This window comes from Littorina saxatilis, linkage group LG15 (assembly GCF_037325665.1).
Source record: "Littorina saxatilis isolate snail1 linkage group LG15, US_GU_Lsax_2.0, whole genome shotgun sequence".
Classification (NCBI taxonomy): domain Eukaryota; kingdom Metazoa; phylum Mollusca; class Gastropoda; order Littorinimorpha; family Littorinidae; genus Littorina; species Littorina saxatilis.
The window spans coordinates 16016477-16036946 of record NC_090259.1 but is presented as its reverse complement, the minus strand read 5'-3'; the positions used below and the strand labels follow the sequence as shown (position 1 = coordinate 16036946).

General features: G+C 41.9%; 1 protein-coding gene across 3 annotated transcripts; it reads left to right on the top strand.

Annotated features, from left to right (window-relative positions):
- The first annotated feature begins 4135 nt into the window (after positions 1 to 4135).
- Positions 4136 to 20085, top strand: LOC138948661 (nuclear hormone receptor FTZ-F1 beta-like). Of its 3 annotated transcripts, none has more exons than XM_070320243.1 (7): positions 4136 to 4219; positions 6628 to 7494; positions 8209 to 8388; positions 8785 to 9044; positions 11345 to 11560; positions 12823 to 13075; positions 13469 to 20085. In XM_070320243.1, exons 2-7 carry the CDS (start codon positions 6630 to 6632, stop codon positions 13720 to 13722), a joined length of 2028 nt encoding a protein of 675 aa, XP_070176344.1. In that variant the 5' UTR covers positions 4136 to 4219; positions 6628 to 6629; the 3' UTR covers positions 13723 to 20085. The 3 variants fall into 3 exon arrangements, with proteins under 3 accessions (XP_070176344.1, XP_070176345.1, XP_070176343.1); XM_070320244.1 differs by lacking the exon at positions 4136 to 4219 and adding an exon at positions 4315 to 4449 and having other exon boundaries at positions 8785 to 9029; XM_070320242.1 differs by lacking the exon at positions 4136 to 4219 and adding an exon at positions 4315 to 4449.
- Positions 20086 to 20470: the final 385 nt, after the last annotated feature.

The following is a 20470-nucleotide window of genomic DNA, read 5'->3' as shown; positions in this document are numbered from 1 at the left end:
TGATAAAAAATACGGAAGTTATGACGAGTTTAAGGAGAGCTAATGCACTACTCTCAAATCCGACGATTGTCGGACATGGAGCCACGGCCTTTGGATAGCTCTCCTATAACGCGTCTTAGCTATCGTAAATTTTATCACTGAAGTTTGAAATTTTGTATAATGTAAGAACTGACGATGAACTATAAAAATAGAAATATAAAAATCAAGTATATAAGTGCTAAGACGCGTTATAGGAGAGCTATCCTAAGGCCGTGGCTCCATGTCCGACAATGTCGGATACGGAGTCATTCGTTCCAACAGTCAGTCGGATGCGGAGCCAGTCATTCCTCTGTGTGCCACGGTGTGTGTGTGTGTGAACGCTACCCGTTTGGCTGCTTATTCTGATTCGCAGCTGACCCCCCTGGGGCCGTTCCCCTATCCACCACCTGGGGACCCGCTCGGTTGGGGATGGAAGCCCCGACGATACACCCATGGACACGAGGTGCAAATGAGCATATCGCCATGTTCCGAGTTAAGCATATCAAAGTTAAAATTAAATGACATTCTGCACTTTGCAGCACAGAACAATGGACATGTTCATTACTTCACAGGGCAAAGAAACAACATACTTTTCAGCATGTATTTATTTGGACAAACTTGAAGTCTTGCGTCCTCACAGGATGAACAAGCCTTTTAAGCCGAATGTTGTTGATATGCTACCGTTCTAGTAAAATTAATTAAAAACAATGATTAAAAAATAAATTAAAATAAGTTGTATAGCATGGCAAAACAATCAAAAAGTGCAGGAACAGTTGTTTGTTTGTTAGCTAGCTTTACCTCCCTTTATCTTGGTGTAGATGTAAAGAAGAGTGACTAGGATACGATTTCGATGAGTTGCAGGTTAGAAATCCTCTTTGTGAGGACGGCACTTACATACAGTGCATCGTTCGATGAAGGGTTAAGAACGAGACGTACAAAGAAACCCACGAAGATAACACCGAAGACATACACACAGTCGGCACAGTAACTAGACCAGAAGAGAGAGAGGAGATGTGTGTGTGTTAACTTTGTGTGTGTGTGTGTGGGGGGGGGGGTGGGGGAGGGGTGTGGTTGGTGTTATTTGTGAGAGATGGTGAAAGATAACAAGTCGCGTAAGGCGAAAATACAATATTTAGTCAAGTAGCTGTCGAACTCACAGAATGAAACTGAACGCAATGCCATTTTTCAGCAAGACCGTATACTCGTAGCATCGTCAGTCCACCGCTCATGGCAAAGGCAGTGAAATTGACAAGAAGAGCGGGGTAGTAGTTGCGCTAAGAAGGATAGCACGCTTTTCTGTACCTCTCTTTGTTTTAACTTTCTGAGCGTGTTTTTAATCCAAACATATCATATCCATATGTTTTTGGAATCAGGAACCGACAAGGAATAAGATGAAAGTGTTTTTAAATTGATTTCGACAATTTAATTTTGATAATAATTTTTATATATTTAATTTTCAGAGCTTGTTTTTAATCCGAATATAACATATTTATATGTTTTTGGAATCAGCAAATGATGGAGAATAAGATAAACGTAAATTTGGATCGTTGTATAAATTTTAAATTTTTTTTACAATTTTCAGATTTTTAATGACCCAAGTCATTAATTAATTTTTAAGCCATCAAGCTGAAATGCAATACCGAAGTCCGGGCTTCGTCGAAGATTACTTGACCAAAATTTGAACCAATTTGGTTGAAAAATGAGGGCGTGACAGTGCCGCCTCAACTTTCACGAAAAGCCGGATATGACGTCATCAAAGACATTTATCAAAAAAATGAAAAAAACGTTCGGGGATTTTATACCCAGGAACTCTCATGTCAAATTTCATAAAGATCGGTCCAGTAGTTTAGTCTGAATCGCTCTACACACACACACACACACACACACACAGAGACACACAGACACACGCACATACACCACGACCCTCGTTTCGATTCCCCCTCGATGTTAAAATATTTAGTCAAAACTTGACTAAATATAAAAAGGACACAGGTACAGAGACAAGAGGGAGAAAACAAAGAATTTTTTTTTTTTGGGGGGGGGGGAGGAGGAGAGGGGGGGGGGGGGCTGAGCGCACTTAATGTGCATTAGTAATGAGAATAATAGTGATAATGATAATAATATTAATAATAATAATAATAATAATAATAATAATAATAATGATAAAATAATAATAATAATTATGCTCAAAAACTTCAAACCCTTTCCGACGAAAAAAAAACCAACAACGCCCTTCTTTGACATAATGGCAAATACATGACTGACGTATCTTTCCATTGTTGCTGCTCAAATACTTCACTGAAAATAGTTGCCGACAGATCGCCACCGGCTTCGTGTTGTATAATTATAACTAATGCTGGTCCTAAGTTCTTTGAAGTTGAGACTATCCTAGCAGTTCTGCTATCATCCAACACAACCATCACCATTTTGATTTATGGAGCTGAAATTGTGTATAATTAAAGAATAAAGTAACATAAATGATACAGGTCAAGGCAGTGCCTGCTTCAAAGTGGTTGTGCAGTTGGTATGCATTAATGTCTGTATTCAGTCAATGTCGAAGTTTTGTCATAACTTCCGTAATTTTCATCATTGAAAATTGACATTTTGTATTATGTGAGAATGGACGATGATCTAACAAAAAATATAAAAATAAAGTATGTAAGTGCTATGGATCACACACACACACAGAGGAATGAGTGGCTCTGCATCCGACTGACTGTGTTCGAACGAATGACTCCGTATCCGACATTGTTTTTAATCACTGAAGTGTGAAATTTTGTATAATGTAAGAACTGACGATGGAATGACTAGAAACATACAGATAAATCATATAACAGCTATGAATCTCAGTAGCGTCCACTTAAAATTGGTAGTGCGCAGTTTTAGTCACTGCCGGATTTTGTCGGATTTGAGAGTAGCGCATTAGCTCGACTAAAACACGTCATAACTACTGAAATGTTCAACACTCAAGCTTGAAATTTTGTATTATGTAAGAATGGACAATGAACTATATAGACTATAAAAATAAATTATGTAAGTGTTATGGATCACCAGTCAGTCTACTTCAAACTAGGCGCCAGCACGCGCCAGCTTGAACCATAGCACTTATATACTTTATTTTTATATTTCTAGTTAGTTCATCGTCCATTCTCACATAATACAAAATTTCAAACTTCAATGATGAAAAATACGGAAGTTATGACGAGTTTAAGGAGAGCTAATACACTACTCTCAAATCCGACGATTTCCGCCATTGACTAAACAGCCTGCAAGCTACCACTTTGAAGTAGACGCTACCCGGTGATCCATAACACTTACATAATTTATTTTTATAGTCTATATAGTTAATTGTCCATTCTTACATAATACAAAATTTCAAGCTTGAGTGTTGAACATTTCAGTAGTTATGACGGGTTTTAGGCGAGCTAATGCGCTACTCTCAAATCCGACAAAATCCGGACTAAAACTGCGCGCTACCAAATTTAAGTGGACGCTACTGAGATTCATAGCTGTTATATAATTTATCTGTATGTTTCTAGTCATTCCATCGTCAGTTCTTACATTATACAAAATTTCAAACTTCAGTGATAAAATTTACGATAGCTAAGACGCGTTATAGGAGAGCTATCCTAGCTAAGGCCGTGGCTCCATGTCCGACAATCGTCGGATTTGAGAGTAGTGCATTAGCTCTCCTTAAACTCGTCATAACTTCCGTATTTTTTATCATTGAAGTTTGAAATTTTGTATTATGTGAGAATGGACGATGAACTAACTAGAAATATAAAAATAAAGTATATAAGTGCTATGGTTCAAGCTGGCGCGTGCTGGCGCGTGCTAGCGCGTGCTAGCGCGTGCTGGCGCGTAGTTTAGTCGGACCGCCCTTGGGTGCTGAAACAACACGCGTGAGGCCTTGCAGGGGACAACAAGTTGAAACCAAGATAGATATCTTGACACAAAAGGCGCCCTTTTCAAGCAAGCAAGGTTATTTAGCACAGAAAAAAAGTAATTACAGTCAAAACAAAATGAAAAATAATATATATATGGAGAAATGTTTTCCCCCCGACAATATCAATACCCCCTTGGCCCTCAGGCCCAAAACTTATGCTTCGCGGAAACGTGCAATCGTGCTTTTGCTTATGCTGGCAGATGGAAAAATCGGTCAGACGCCATATTTAATTCTCCTCCTGTACGCTTTACCGTCGTAAGTGCATCATCTTATGCAATCATTGTCAGACACTATCACTTGTTTGTTTGTCTGTTGTTTTGTTGTCGGGGGTCGGCTAACTGTGAAGGACGGCCTGCTGTCACAAGGTCATGGCCGGAGGTGCAACTCCGAACTCCAAAATCTGGACAGCAAGCTGCGACATTTTTCCAAACCCAAATCGGCAGTTTTCGTAACTCTTTTGCATAGGGTATCCTAAAACGCCTGCAGTAAGTACTGAGCTCCTTCTGTTTCGTGTCATGATTTTCGTCAGTGCAGTTTGGATGAAAAGCTACGTCTTCGATCGTCTTTGTTTTCAAACACAGGTCTACCATGTGCCATCGGGGTGGCCTTCACCGCAGCCAAAATTCTCTCGCTTCCTTGTTTCGCATCGGATGGATGCAGTCGCGTTTCTAAGAGAAAACCCGAACAATCTGTGTCGCGATGAATCAGTATGGGCAATATATCGTTAAATGTATCTTTTAGTGAAGACAAATTAGTGTTATAATGCTTTTCTTTCCTGGATTGATCAACGAGGTATGGGTTGTTGATGTGCAAGCGCGACCTTGAGACCTTGACACCGGGGCAAGTTGGGCTCGTCAGGCTCGAAGTACTTGCTGTTCCGCTTGACGAATTTACACGATTTGGACGGCTTCGCCTCGGTTGTAATGGGTGCATCGGCCGCAAACACAATTATTGATCGGAACGTTTCTTTTTAGTTTTACTGACCGTTTCTTGTCATCTGGAAACATGTTTTCTCGTGCACAAAGTGAAACATTTACCCAGCAGTACTCCCGCCTAAACTTGTTATTCATCAGTCATCTGCATGGTCATCGGTGTTTACATTCAATGATGAATTAATCTCTCTCTCTCTCTCTCTCTCTCTCCCCCTCTCTCTCTCTCTCTCTCTCTCTCCCTCCCTCCCTCCCTCCCTCTCTCCCTCTCTCTCTCTCTCCCTCTCTCTCTCTCTCTCTCTCTCTCTTTCCCTCCCTCTCTCTCTCTCTCTCTCTCTCCCTCCCTCTCTCTCTAGCTTTCTCCCTCCCTCTCTTTCTCCCTCCCCCATTAATACCTGATCCCTAACTTATGAATTGAGTTACAAATCAAACTAAAATGTTCTTTTTATTTTTTAATTTTTAGTCTTATTAGGCTATGTATTTTTGTATTCAGAAAATGATAAGTAATAGACAAATGTTTATTTTATAAGTCTTGTTCCTAAAATTAAAGTGACAATATAACGATTTTCTTTAAATTTAACTTTTAAGCACATATTTGTACATCAATCACAAAAAAATCATTTATTTTCGTATACAGAAAAAAATAAGGATTTATAATGATATCATTTTTGTGATTCCAATTCTGATTTTTGTAAAAAGAAAAATCGGCAAATTTTGAATGATAATTTTATGAACAAATGTGTACTGTAACTGTAAGGTACCAAGCTGAAATACAATCCCGTAGTCCGGACTGGGTCGAAGGTTATAACTTATATGACAAAAGATGTAGCCGTGACAGTGCGGCATCAACATTAGCAAAAGGGAAAATATGACGTCATCAAGCAGAAAAACTACACAAGCAAATGGTCTCAAAAGTGTGTTACCCAATTTTCATTTAAATTAGTCAGATATGCTTTGGAGTTGTACAGAGAAACAGACACACACACACACATTACTTGACTGAATGTAAAAAGTCAAATGCCTTCAAGCAATATTTATCCCGCAGCAGCCATAAATATAAAGAAAATCGATCTTTACAATTCATTTTTAATATGGCACTTCAGACACTTATTTCATAGCTCAGAAAGAATTAAACACGATTGGTTGATACAGGAACAAAATCCTCTGCACCCGCCAGAAAACATGCAGCCCTGAACAGCCAATTCGGATTGGCAGCTGTGCACCCCCGATTTCTTTTGGTGTAGCGATCACCTCCAAAGCATGCTCGCCAAATTGACCTAGCGTTTTACGTGGCAAGAATCCCCTAAGAAACGCTACCCCCCTCTTCGCTTCACTTGCTGCCGAGAAACAAGGGACATGTCTCCATAAGTCAGTATGGGCGTTAACCGGTAATTACTGGTATTTTACCGGTTGAAATGAGAAAATACCGGAAAATAATTGGCTGCCGGCATAACCTACCGGTTGATTTTAAGAACTACCGTTTTTTTCGCTGGTTAAACAACAAAACCAGTACTCCGAGTTGGACTCTTACTGGTTCCAACGACCAGCCTACCTTTTGTTCTGGATAGTTTTCATCATAAAAGTTTGTGTACCGGTTTGAACAAATATTAGCGCCATCACTGTAAGTAATTATGATGAAATGGAGATATATTTTGATAAGTACACTTGCAAAAAGAAGGGAAGAAATCTGGAATGGCCATAATATTTCTGTAATTTATCGTTTTTTTCTTTCAGATATGAGCTTATCAGGAGATCTGGGCATCTCCCCAGTCTTGCTTCAGGCCATATCGTCCCTCACATCATCAGAAGGCCGCCAAGACAAGGTCCCGGTCAAGCAGGAACGTCCTTCCCCCAGAAAGATGGACAACCATCAGACCAGCAGCAAAGTTGTCAGCCACCTCCTTCAGGGCATGAACGAACCAGTTTCCGGACTTCTTGCACAGTCCTCGTCACCCAGCGACCTAGGTCAGGAATCGGACAGACTGGCCGCACAGGCTCAGAAGCAGGAGGAGGTCTTGCTGAACGCGGCCATACAGGAACGACTGGCTTCGCACCTGGTCATGAATCAGAACAGAGTCATCACGACAACTCCCGCGGGAAACTCGGTCAGCGCGGCAGACGTCAGCATGGTGAATGTGTTAACAGCATTGGCCTCGCAGCACATGAAGGCCAACATCAAGCAGGAGGATTCAGACGCGTTCACCACCATCGCACACCCGACCACTGCCACACCCACCGGGGCGAGCGTTGTCGTGCGATCGAGCGGTGACTTGCAAGACGATCGCCCCCAGCCGCAGATAATCATCTACTACAACAACGAGTCGGGAGGGTCAGTCCCGTCGCCAGGCAATGATGTGATCGTGGGCGAGTTGGAAGGAGACGGGGTTCAAGGGTCAATTCAGAATTATCGTGTTGTGATGCATCATGGGGACGTTGCCAGTGCGCGAGTGACAGCAGTGTCAGAGCAGACTGTAACGGAAGCGGCGGCAGCAGCAGTGGCTGCCACTGCTAGTCCTGGAACATTTGTGTCGGGGGAGTCGAACTGTGCTCCAGATGCAGCAATGACTGGGAACTGCCCTATTTGTGGTGATAAGTTGTCAGGTATGGCCCCCTCCATTTTTGTTGATGGGGAAGAATGACCATGTTTATTCGTAGATGGAGATCAGTTTAATGGGTTTTTTGCATGGCTTAAAAAGATTTTTTATTGAAAAATGCTGAGTTATAGTTCGTTTTTTGTGCTGATTAGCAGTTTCTTTCACTTGTCATTGTTTCCATAATCATCATTATATCATATATGTGTAGATCAATTCATATGAACATGAGGATCAATATGCACTGGTGTAGATTATGTCCATTTTGAATGTAAAGCTTTCATAATGATGATAATGACACACACAACAATCCTAAAATTAAAAAGTTTCTGTTTAAGAAAAAGAATTAGGACAGTGCTGAGTACTGTCTGTGACCACTGTGTACATTTGATGGCTTCCTGACATAGTAGTACTTAACAGATTATAGTACAGACATGTGATGATGTGCATGCACTCACAATGTAATACATTGAAATGAGCAAGCCATGTTTTCAAAACATGCATATTTGTGTGTAACTCAATACTGTTAAAATGTAAGTTATAATGTACCTGATGCTTAGCCTTAGCTCATCAATCAAAGTATTATCCCTCCCCAATGAAGAACTTTGCATGTAGCAGGTAACTTTGTCCTCAGAAGAATAAAAATCACATAATCATCAACATAGAACCATTTTACTCAACATCACCAATATTTTCTTCATTTCTGGTCTCGCTGTTTTTTCAGGTTACCATTACGGTGTGTTCACGTGTGAAAGTTGTAAAGGGTTCTTCAAGCGCACAGTGCAGAACAAGAAGTCGTTCCAGTGTCACAAGACGGGAGAGTGCGACATCAACATCTACAACAGAAAGAAATGTCCAGCGTGTCGTTTTTCCAAGTGCCTCAATGCAGGAATGAGATTGGAAGGTCTGTATCTTCAAATAAAGAATGAAAAATAAAATAAAATAAATAAGAAATACTAGCATGATGAAATGTCGAAACTTTCTGTCTTTTCAATTTCGTGAACAGATTGACACCTCAGAAAATGTAAATCCATTGGCAATGGCAGGCAATTGCAAAGTCAGTTTTGCCTATCAATATGCTGGATTACTGACTACTGTCCGTTTGGTGTTGCATTTTGAACAAAAAATCTGAACAATTAAGGTCTTTAAAGAAGAGAAACTCTTGAAGTGGAGGGGGTGGGGGGTCCACTGTATTGAGCTCTGCATCAGTGTGTGTGACAGTAACATGAAAAATGCATTTCATCTGCCAGCACTTCTTTAAATTTAATGCTATGCCCGCAATGGCATTCTGTCACCACAGCCATCAGACAAGACAGAACCAGAGGGGGTCGAAGTTCATATGATGGCTGCTCGCCACATGGAAAACCGAGACCCTCTCCCCTTCAGCGCAAGGTGAAACGACCGAGCGTGGGAACAAGCGACGAGGATTCCAAGGTGGTCGCAGCGCCAGTGTTACCTGGTGTGGACCTGTTTACCGCTGGGGAGGAAGGGCGCAGTCATCGGCAGCTGGTGGCCATCCTGAACCACTCCAGGCCCGGACAACAGGTACGACAACTTGATGTGAGTGGTCAAGGCGAGTGTTGGGGTTGGGGAGGGGCTCAGTCATCGGCAGCTGGTGGCCATCCTGAACCACTCCAGGCCCGGACAACAGGTACGACAACTTGATGTGAGTGGTCAAGGCGAGTGTTGGGGTTGGGGAGGGGTGCAGTCATCGGCAGCTGGTGGCCATCCTGAACCACTCCAGGCCCGGACAACAGGTACGACAACTTGATGTGAGTGGTCAAGGCGAGGGTTGGGGAGGGGCTCAGTCATCGGCAGCTGGTGGCCATCCTGAACCACTCCAGGCCCGGACAACAGGTACAGCAACTTGATGTGAGTGGTCAAGGCGAGGGTTGGGGAGGGGCTCAGTCATCGACAGCTGGTGGCCATCCTGAACCACTCCAGGCCCGGACAACAGGTACGACAACTTGATGTGAGTGGTCAAGGCGAGGGTTGGGGTTGGGGAGGGGCTCAGTCATCGGCAGCTGGTGGCCATCCTGAACCACTCCCGGACAACAGGTATGACAACTTGATGTGACTGGTCAAGGGGGGTGAGGGGGTGGGAGTTGCAGTGTTGTTCTCAGGCCCAGGTCTTCAGTCAGTGAGTATGCTTTTTTGATCTGACAACTTGCCTTGACCCCTGGCTATGTTTGGACCTGTACAGGATTGGTATCACAGATACAATGTTGTGTCAATGCACGCTAACCAGACCCTATCCCACATCCTCCAAGACTGTCCCCTGTATGATGAGATGCTACACCAGTTCTGGCCTGGAGGAACGGACCTCAAAACCTAGCTCTGGCCTGGAGGAACGGACCTCACAACCAAGCTCTGGCCTGGAGGAACGGACCTCAAAACCAAGCTCTGGCCTGGAGAAACGGACCTTAGAACCAAGCTCTGGCCTGGAGGAACGGACCTCAAAACCAAGTTCTGGCCTGGAGGAACGGACCTCAAAACCAAGCTCTGGCCTAGAGGAAAGGACCTTAAAACCTAGCTCTGGCCTAGAGGAACGTACCTCAAAACCTAGCTCTGGCCTTGAGGAACGGACCTTAAAACCTAGCTCTGGCCTAGAGGAACGGACCTCAAAACCCAGCTCTGGCCTGGAGGAACGGACCTCAAAACCTAGCTCTGGCCTGGAGGAACGGACCTCAAAACCAAGCTCTGGCCTGGAGAAACGGACCTTAAAACCAAGTTCTGGCCCGTAGGAACGGACCTCAAAACCAAGTTCTGGCCTAGAGGGTCAGACCTCAAAACCAAGCTCTGGCCTAGAGGAACGGACCTCAAAACCAAGCTCTGGCCTAGAGGAACTGACCTCAAAACCAAGCTCTGGCCTGAAGAAACAGACCTCAAAACCAAGCTCTGGCCTAGAGGAACGGACCTTAAAACCAAGCTCTACCCTAGAGGGATGGACCTCAAAACCAAGTTCTGGCCTGGAGGAACAGACCTGAAAACCAAGCTCTGGCCTGGAGGAACAGACCTGAAAACCAAGCTCTGGCCTGGAGGAACCGACCTGAAAACCAAGTTCTGGTCTGGAGGAACGGACCTCAAAACCAAGCTCTGGCCTAAAGGAACGGACCTTAAACCAAGCTCTGGCCTGGAGGAACGGACCTGAAAACCAAGCTCTAGCCTGGAGGAACGGACCTTAAAACCTAGCTCTGGGCTGGAGGAACGGACCTTTAAAACTAGCTCTGGCCTGGAGGAACGGACCTCAAAACCTAGCTCTGGCCTGGAGGAACGGACCTCAAAATCAATCTCTGGGGAACAACAGATGATCTTTGTCGGATTTCAATCTCCCGTGCAGAGACTTTGACTTGTAGCCAGTCGAACACAGAAGATGAAGAATGTGATTCATGGCCAGCAGCTTGGAAATACAGAATTATTGAATATGCACTGGAAGAGGAAAGCCTTTTAACTGTAGATTTCCAACACACAATGCAGAGTTATCAATTTCACATGAGGAATGAACCGTAGAATGTTGAGGATAAAAGTCACTTGTTAATTTCAATGCTTGTTATTCTCTCAGGTGCCAGAATGGTTCCAAATAACTCTCATTTACTCTACTACACATGTCTTATGCATTTAGAGCACTTACTTCCCTTGTTTTATTTTTGTAGATCTGTAGATTCCCAAGCAATGTTTTAAAAAATCCATTCAGACATTTTTTCAAAACAAGTTGTGGAGATGATGGTTTTTTTCCATGTCAGGCTCCAGACGAAGAGGGGAGCGATAAACTGTAGATCCCTAAGCAGGGTTTTACAAATCCGTACGTGCAGAAATTGTTCAAAACAAGTTCTAGATATGAATGTTTTTGTCCATGTCAGGCTCCAGATGGAGAGGGTCAGCGGGTGCCAGAGCTGTTGACGGACATTATGAACCTGGAAGCGTTGCTGGCTGATGACGACATTCCTCAGGAGGGGGCTGCCGAGGATCCCAACAGCGAACAGGCGTTCTACAACTACCTCATGCAGCTGACGGAGCTGCGACTCTACAAGCTGGTGCGATGGGCCAGAAACCTGCCGCAGTTTGGTGCAATATCTGTAAGTGTGATGTAGCGTTGTGTGTAAAAATCAGCTTTCCACACTTTGACTTCAGTATTTGACTTAAAATACCACACGCATGCATAATCATCTCTCTTGAAACACTCATCCTGTCTCAATACTTTGCCAAGACAAGCGGGTCGAAAGGAAGCCAAATTAGGCTTGTTTGAGTAAAGCATATCAGATCAAAGTTTATTGTCTCAGATGCTTGTATCTGGTATAGATTCAGGCACGCCCTCATTTTTGACTCACATGCGAAGCAAAAGTGAGTCTATGTACTCACCCGAGTCGTCCGTCCGTCCGTCCCGGCGTCCGTCCGTCCCGGCGTCCGTCCGTCCGGAAAACTTTAACGTTGGATATTTCTTGGACACTATTAAGTCTATCAACACCTGATGTGGCCTGATGGTGTATGGTTACAAGATCTCAAAAAACATGTGCGGCAACTTGACCTCACTTCAAGTTCAAGGTCACAGGGGCCGTAATTGTTGTCTTAAAAACGACCATTTTTCACATTTTCGCATTTTTTTCTGAAGTTATCGAGAATGGCAACCTTAGCTATACAGGGCAATGTAAGCCCTATCTTTGGACACCAGTTTGGTTGACCTTGCTTCAAGGTCAAGGTCGCAAGGGTCCTTTAAAGTTGGATTGTATACATATTTTGAAGTGACCTTGACCCTGAACTATGGAAGATAACTGTTTCAAACTTAAAAATTATGTGGGGCACATGTTATGCTTTCATCATGAGACACATTTGGTCACATATGATCAAGGTCAAGGTCACTTTGACCCTTATGAAATGTGACCTAAATAAGGTAGTGAACCACTAAAAGTGACCATATCTCATGGTAGAAAGAGCCAATAAGCACCATTGTACTTCCTATGTCTTGAATTAACAGCTTTGTGTTGCATGACCTTGGATGACCTTGACCTTGGGTCAAGGTCACATGTATTTTGGTAGGAAAAATGTGTAAAGCAGTTCTTAGTGTATGATGTCATTGCTAGGTTTAGTTATTTGACCTTGACCCTGAAGGTCAAGGTCATGTAAAGGTCAAGGTCAAGCATGTGAGTCGTATGGGCTTTGCCCTTCTTGTTCTAAAACAACTTTCTCTTTTGGGAGAGTGGATGTGACGGAAATATTATCAGCAAAATATGAGGGTAAAAGGGTGAAAAAATGAACACTAAAAGAGAAAACCACGATAATAAGCATTGCTGAGAGCGTACAAATGAATGGAAAGAAATTATTTTTGTTTTTATCTTCACAGACAGACGACCAGATCATCCTCCTCCAAAACTGCTGGTCCGACCTCCTGGCGCTTGGCGTTTGCTGGCGATCAATCTCCACGCCGAATGTTCTCAGCATTTCCACCACGCGTTCCATATCCCTGCAGCAGGCAGAGGCTCTGGGCTTTGGTGATGTGGTGGGACGTTTGCTCAACATGACGCAGAATTTGCGACGGCTGCACGTGGACCAGTATGAGTATGTTGCGCTGAAAGTGTTGCTGCTTATCACTCCAGGTGAGGTTTTATGTGTGTGTGTGTGAGAGAGAAAGAGTTGAAGGTTAGGAAGAGGTTTTGTGTGAATGGGTGGGCATGATGTTTTTTCCACCAGTGGGTGGATTTTTAGCATTTTTAAAGCTCCAGAAGTAATTTTGTGACCTTCGCAGTCTACAATTTTGCATGATTTTCACCACAAAAATGTGTGTGTGATGAGGTCATGATTTTAGTCACTGTCAAGTTGTTTTTTTTGTGTGTGTTTTTTGCGGAGAGGGGAGTGTGTGTCTGTGCGTGGTTGAGCACATACAATTGGACTGTTTGAATATATTTTTGTGTGTGTTATTTGTTGTTGTTACTGTTAGTGCATGATGGAGATGAAATAAGTAACTTATTGAATCTTTTCCTTATTTTCAGACGTAAAGGGGTTGAAAGAGCCGAGCAAAATTCACGAGTACCAGGAGAAGTTATCAGAAGCTTTGATGGAGTACACATCCACGCATTACGCTCAGATGCCGTCGAAGTTTGGAGAAATGCTGCTGCGGCTGCCAGAACTTGCACGCATCTCTTTTATTGCAAAGGAAATTTTGCTGGTGGCTTTGCCGCCTACCTCTCCATCTTGCGGACTTTTGGTGGAACTGTTGAAAGGAGAAAATGCTGTAAAAGACTAGTGAGAGAAACTGGGACATGTTGTGTAAAGGGTTGTGCTGTTCTTGTGGTACCTGCAATAAAAGGACAGCTTTGGGACCAGCTGAACGTGTCCCTACATTGCAGGTAGCCTGTCTTGACAGGTATATTTTGGTGAAGGGGATTGACAAAGGGACGACAGACGGTGTTCTTTGTTGGGAGGTGTCCTCACATCAGAGGGGTCTCTCATTGCAGGTACCACAGTGCTGCATTTGTGGGACTATCAAGTGCTTTGGACACACTGTTCACTATCTAATCTGACAAAAAGTCACTGCTTGTAGCGCGGCCCCCCCCCAAAAAAAAAAAAAAAAATGGTACGTTTATGGCAGCTATGGAAAGAAGGTTTCTGTGTGGAAGTCGGCATGTTTTGTGGTACTACAGGGCCAGGCTTTTGCTGTCGGCAGAATTTGACATCAGATTTAGGTGCAGAATGTGGGTGTCTTCGGTTGTGTTGTGGGACAGGGTCTTGGATGGAGCACTGTTTGGAAGATTTGTTGAAGTTTATTGCATGGTGTCTTTGGCTTTTGTTTTTTTTTCTTTTTAAAGGGAAAGGGAATGGGATGTGACACGTTCATGAAAGACTTGTTAAAACTAATTTTGCAAATGTTTTGTTTTGACTTTTTTTTAATAGGTTACAGTTGAATTAATGCATGCACTGAATGGCACATATTGTGTCAGTAAATCCATTTATGCAAGTGTTCTGTGGTTTATCTAAAGTGGTATCACTCTTTAGCGTTATGCTAATTTTATTTGCTTTCTAAACAAATGACAGCTCTTGAGTCAATGGATAATCTTTGTTGAACTTTATGAAATACAGATTCATTTTGGACTATGGAGGCTTGTTAGCAGCAACAGGTTTTTACAGATACTTGCATTTGAACTACAGCAGTCCCTGCAATGTACGGCCCCCGGCGTGAGCGGACACCTGACATGTACGGACACATTTGCTCGGCACGGAGTGTTTTCCTTCTATATTTGCCCCCCCTTAAACGGACACCTGCAAAACGTGGACGCGGACACTCATTTTCGGTCCCAACAGCAGGTCATACCTCCAATGTACGGACAGACCATCGTCAAATTTTCACCACAACAAAATCGATAACAGAGCAGTCCGGCTCTTGGTACAAAGATCACAGCCGCAATGGTGTGATGACAGTCACTGATAACTTGAGTGCACGTGTACCCATCGTGTGTCTGTGTGTAACCTCTTTCATTGACAAGATACTCTTGTTTCCCCTCAGCCTTGACCAGTGAGTCGGTTGCCTAATCTATGAACCCTTGCCTAATCTATGAACCCTTCAGTTGTCTTGCTTTGTCAAAAGTTACCACACAGTCAACTGGTTTTGCTCTGAGTGGACAGTGCAGCTGGCCTCTCTGGCCACAGCCCCCAACAGTACATGGCTGGAGGGAGTGAGAGAGAGAAAGGGAGGGGGGGGGTGGAGGGTTAGCTGGCTAAACTCTGTGGGGTGTCCGGTGTCACCGCATGTCAGCAGGAAGAGCATTGGAGAGAAATAGAGAGGTGTACTCTTCCACACAATTTCCAAGCATCAGTTGTCACGGCTTGGGGTAGGCATTAGTGAGGGAGAGTGGGAGCTGTGTTATGTACAGTGTATTTCCGACTGAAGAGTGAAAAGTCACTGCCATGCCACATGATCGGCATGCAGTCAATAAAGCCAGATAAGAAACAAATAAATTACTTGATTATGACATGCAGCTCTATCTGCTGCTATTTATTCAAACTGGTTTTCAAGCTTATTCTTGCAAAGCATCTGCACACGCTCCTCTGTGCTGTGTTTGTGTGGCTGCTTTCGTATGTCAGTGCATGGTAAGTGTGTTCACTGCCTTGAGGATTTATTTTATCTCTTCTTTTCAACACTTTTCATACAAATCCTTTTTACAGAACGTTTAAAGAAGTATTAGGAGTTTATTGTTATTGTTTAGTAGCCACAAGAAGTGATTAGCATAGACTCAATCCTGTTGTTTGTGTGTCTCTGTGTGAGTGTATGGGGGAGGGGGTGGTGTGGTCACCCCTCCCGTGACCGGACACCTGCAATGTACGGACAGTTTTGCTATGGCCCAAGGGTGTCCGTTCATGAGAGGGACTGCTGTAGTTTGACTATGAGTACAGCAACCCATTTCCCTGGATGAAAAACAACAACAACCAGACCTGCCTACTGCTATAATTTTTCTGTAGGAAATACGGTATATATTCCTCTGTTAATGAGCTACAAGCACCACAAACTTTCTTCAAAAAGGCGTTTCTGTGTGTGTGTGTGTGAGTGGGTGTTTTGTTGTTTTTCTCCACACAAAAAATACAGTTTTGAACATTTCTGTTGTCGGTTTATACAGAGGAACCCCCCCCCCCTCCCCCCTCCCCTTTTAAGTCCTTTAAAAAATGTGAGAAAAAGCAGGTCCTCAAAAGGAGGGAGTCTTGAAATGGGGGTACATTTATAGAGGCAATGAACAGAAAGTCTGAGAAAAGAGGATGTTTTACGACGGAAGACGGCTATCAATACTACTGAACAATCATCTTACAGGTAGGCAAGTCCGTACAACAGTCCTGCCTAATTTTGTTTGGGGGTGGCGGCTAAGTTGTGATGTGGGAAGAGGATGACTTCCCTTGGAACCAATGCATAAAGATGTTAACAATCAAGGAAAATTAGTCTGAATGTTATGTATTCACACTTTTATGTTAATAATTTTAGCTATTAACACTTTTTTTTTTAAACTTTGAAAGAAAACAAGTGCACATTTACTACATAATCAAAAGAACCAAACCTCATGAGTTCCGTTGTACAGGCTTTTCTGTGGTATTCAGCATGTCATTTCACCTTGCATTCACTGTTTCTACAAATTAAATTTTTTCCTTTTTTTTGCTTTGGCAAATCGCGGCAGCATGGAATGTTCTCATTCCTTTTCCACCACATTGTAAAACTGTTGTTACATGTATTTTCATGTGCGGGTGCCTTGTCAGATGGAAGTTTGGTGGTGGCTTTTACCCCCCGCGGGTTAGGGGGAAGAATTTACCCGATGCTCCCCAGCATGTCGTAAGAGGCGACTAACGGATTCTGTTTCTCCTTTTACCCTTGTTAAGTGTTTCTTGTATAGAAAAAATTAGAATATAGTCAATTTTTGTAAAGATTTTAGTCAAGCAGTATGTAAGAAATGTTAAGTCCTTTGTACTGGAAACTTGCATTCTCCCAGTAAGGTCATATATTGTACTACGTTGCAAGCCCCTGGAGCAAATTTTTGATTAGTGCTTTTGTGAACAAGAAACAATTGACAAGTGGCTCTATCCCATCTCCCCCCTTTCCCTGTTGCAATATAACCTTCGTGGTTGAAAACGACGTTAAACACCAAATAAAGAAAGATGGTGGCTTTTGTTTGTTATTTACATCTGTCATAAGTGTGTATTGGGCACTGTTGATGGAAATTTATGAATTAAAATCCCTGATTTTATTCTGTAACACCTTCTTAACCACACAGATGTAGAAAATGTATCCTTATTGTTACACGTGCCATGCTGTGAAGTCAAAATGTTGAGGTTTACTTTATTTTCAGTCTTTCTCTTCTTCTTCTCGTTCGCTTCTTTAGAGTATTATCAGTTAAAACGAGAAGCAAGATTATGGTTAGCGATGACTGAATTGTAGGATGGTCGGCGTAAATATGATTTTTCTGTCAGTTTAATTTAAATAGCACATGACCAAAGTATCAAAATCTCTCAGCTTCAGGTGAACACACCCCACTGAGCTTATATATTTTTACTCCTTTCTCTGTTATTGGAAGCCTGTTCAGATTGAATCCTAGTACATGTACTCCTTCGGTGTTGATTGTGGCATAATCAGTAAGTGTGTGTGTGTGTGAGTGTACATGCATGCGTGCATGCGTGCGTGTGTGAGTGTGTGACTGTGTGAAAACAAAAGTGCAATCTTGCAAATCAGATCACAATGATAATGCACTTGTGTTTGAAATCTTTAGTCAGCTTTGTGTTAACATTCTTTAAAGTTTGAAGCCATATTAACAGTTTAACAAGAATATTAACTTCACAATATGTGCAAATTTTTTTTTTAGCTTTATTGTGTTTCTTTTGTTCGTTGAAAAAACCAGACTTGACCATGTGTTTAGTACTGTTCCAGACAAGAATTTATCAGAATCAATTATCATTATTTCTCATGGCGTCAAAACTTAGAATACATCAGATTACAACTACAATTTTAAAACAACATGCACTCACTTGAAAGAGTGGACCACTTCAAAGTTCAAATAGTCGGTTGTTCTGGCTGTTCACCATACCAAAATATGTAAATATGACTTAAGCCTTTAGAAAATTTCACACACAGCTGAAAGCTGTTGTTTTGCTGATAGATTTTCTGACAGAGTTTCAATTTTTTAATAAGCAAGTGTTCTGCTAACTCTTTCCTTCTAGTGCCTTACGTCTCTTTGTCTGATTCCTTTTTTTTAACACTGCGAATAGATTTTTTGATTTCTTAATGGCAGCAACAAATATTTTAACTCTGTTCTGCTGATTTTTATTCCCAGAAGAAACAGGGAATAGTGAGAAATGCAAGTTTAGTTAACAGTTCAAGAGTGTATTATTTCCGCGAGTCCCAGTAGGATGCCTGTCTGATATGGACTTCTCCACTTAAATGAAAGCGTCAATCAAGCAATTTCCGTAACTTGGCTACAGCCATTCGTTTACCTTGCAGAATGAATATTGATTTTGTTGTCATGTCAGGCTAGCACTCTGTTTTACAAAAACTCATGGTTGTTCCTGCTACACAATATAAAAATATATACATATTCTCACAATTTCCGTCCATGCAAACCAGGGACATGTAGTTTTTGTTGTTGATATGGGAGTAATTCAGAGGGGTCATCTTTTGGTAACTTCCATTCAGACAATCGGCTGAGATAACATGTTTATGCTTGTTTATTTTCCAGAGTGTTAAATTTAAATGGCTTTCTTTTACTCACAGCGCTCGGTGGCCTAGTGGTAAGGCGTCCACCCAGTGAGCGGGAGGTCGTGGGTTCGAACCCTGGCCGGGTCATACCTAAGACTTTAAAATTGGCAATCTAGTGGCTGCTCCGCCTGGTGTCTGGCATTATGGGGTTAGTGCGCTGCACCTTGAGTCCGAGTCTGGAGATAAGCGCGCGATATAAGACTTCATAAATCTAAATAGTGCTAGGACTGGTTGGTCCGGTGTCAGAATAATGTGACTGGGTGAGACATGAAGCCTGTGTTGCGACTTCTGTCTTGTGTGTGGCGCACGTTAAATTGTCAAAGCAGCACAGCCCTGATATCACCCTTCTTGGTGGACTGGGCGTTAAGCAAACAAACAAACAAACTCACAGCGCTATACATTGAAAAAAAAACTGTTCTCTAAATCCCTTTAGAATGTGGCGCTATTCCTATGATGTTGATTACACTAAAAATATTAGTATTAATGGAATAATGTTTGATTATGAGTATTTTTTTAAATTTTGTGTTCACTTTTAGAGCTTCTTTGATGGTCTAGGGTTTGTAACTTTTTTCATCATAATTATTTGTTCAAAGTATTCTTCCAATTGTGTTCCTCTTTTGTTTGTCCATCTGTTTGTTTGTTTGTTCGTTCATCTGTGTGTGTGTTTGTTTGCTCATTTCATCTTGGACTCCACCAGTCTTATGTGATCAGAAAATTCAGAGAAGGTTTACTTTTATGGTACTATTCGTATGTATGTATTATGGAACGGACATTGTCAACAGAGAATGATATTCTGCTCCTAAAAACAGATTTTCCGAAAAATGGAATCTGCATTTGAAACAGGCAGATTGTTAAGAGGAGTTTCCTGTATGTTGTATGTCATATTCAGTTGGTGGAGTAGTGTAGATAAAAAAAAAAAAAAGTAACATGAAGATATTTGTGTATTTGACAATAAATTACACTGTACCATGTCACAAATTCATTACTACTATTCTCATGGAATATGGTATGCATTGTATATAAGAAATATTAATTTTAATTATTTTTAATTTGTACAGTAACAACGATTAAAAGGCTTGTACATGAACATAATAAGCATATATGATATTATTGTAATAGCTAAGTTATGGACACATCTCCACAAAGTTTGTGCCTGTGTAAACCTTGAAACAAGATGGAGGGTCTCCATAAGTCACTCTCATCTCCTAGATTTTATTTTTCCATCATTTTGTTTCAAGTTTTGGCTTTAATTGCTGTAAGCAGCATTTTCTGCTAAAGCTTACTGAAATATGTTGGGGAACTTTTGGTCAGATTAATTTACTTGTAATGTACAACAAGTTTGTGTTCGATTGAATTTAAGATTTAAAATTCAACTGTCAAAAATAACACTGTATTTGACTTATTGTGGTGTGTGTGTGTGTGTGTGTGTGTGTGTGTGTGTTTGCATGTTTGTGCATGTGTACATGTGTTTGTGTGTATGTTTGTTCATTGTGTTTGAGTGAGTGAAGGTATCAAGGTACTTTATTCTGCCAAAATACACTCAAACCAATCAGTATATGCAAATGAACAATTATTATAATAAACAAAATGACAAAAGTGAAAAAGTAAAGGATGAAAACAATTACGGAAAACTTGAAGGATGAAAACAAGTACATTGTAGCACATGTAATTAATATGCAACCAGCAGAAGCAAAATGTACCTTACAGAATAAAGATAAGAACAAGAACGTGTTTTTTTTAAAGGAACATGTAAACACTCAGTAGGATAGAC

Excerpts from the sequence above, each read along its gene's own strand:
- LOC138948661 (XM_070320243.1), top strand. The coding sequence starts at position 6,630 with ATGAGCTTATCAGGAGATCTGGGCATCTCCCCAGTCTTGCTTCAGGCC. Across the intron at positions 8,389-8,784 it reads TGCAGGAATGAGATTGGAAG|CCATCAGACAAGACAGAACC; the intron begins GTCTGTATCTTC and ends CTGTCACCACAG. Across the intron at positions 13,076-13,468 it reads GTTGCTGCTTATCACTCCAG|ACGTAAAGGGGTTGAAAGAG; the intron begins GTGAGGTTTTAT and ends CCTTATTTTCAG.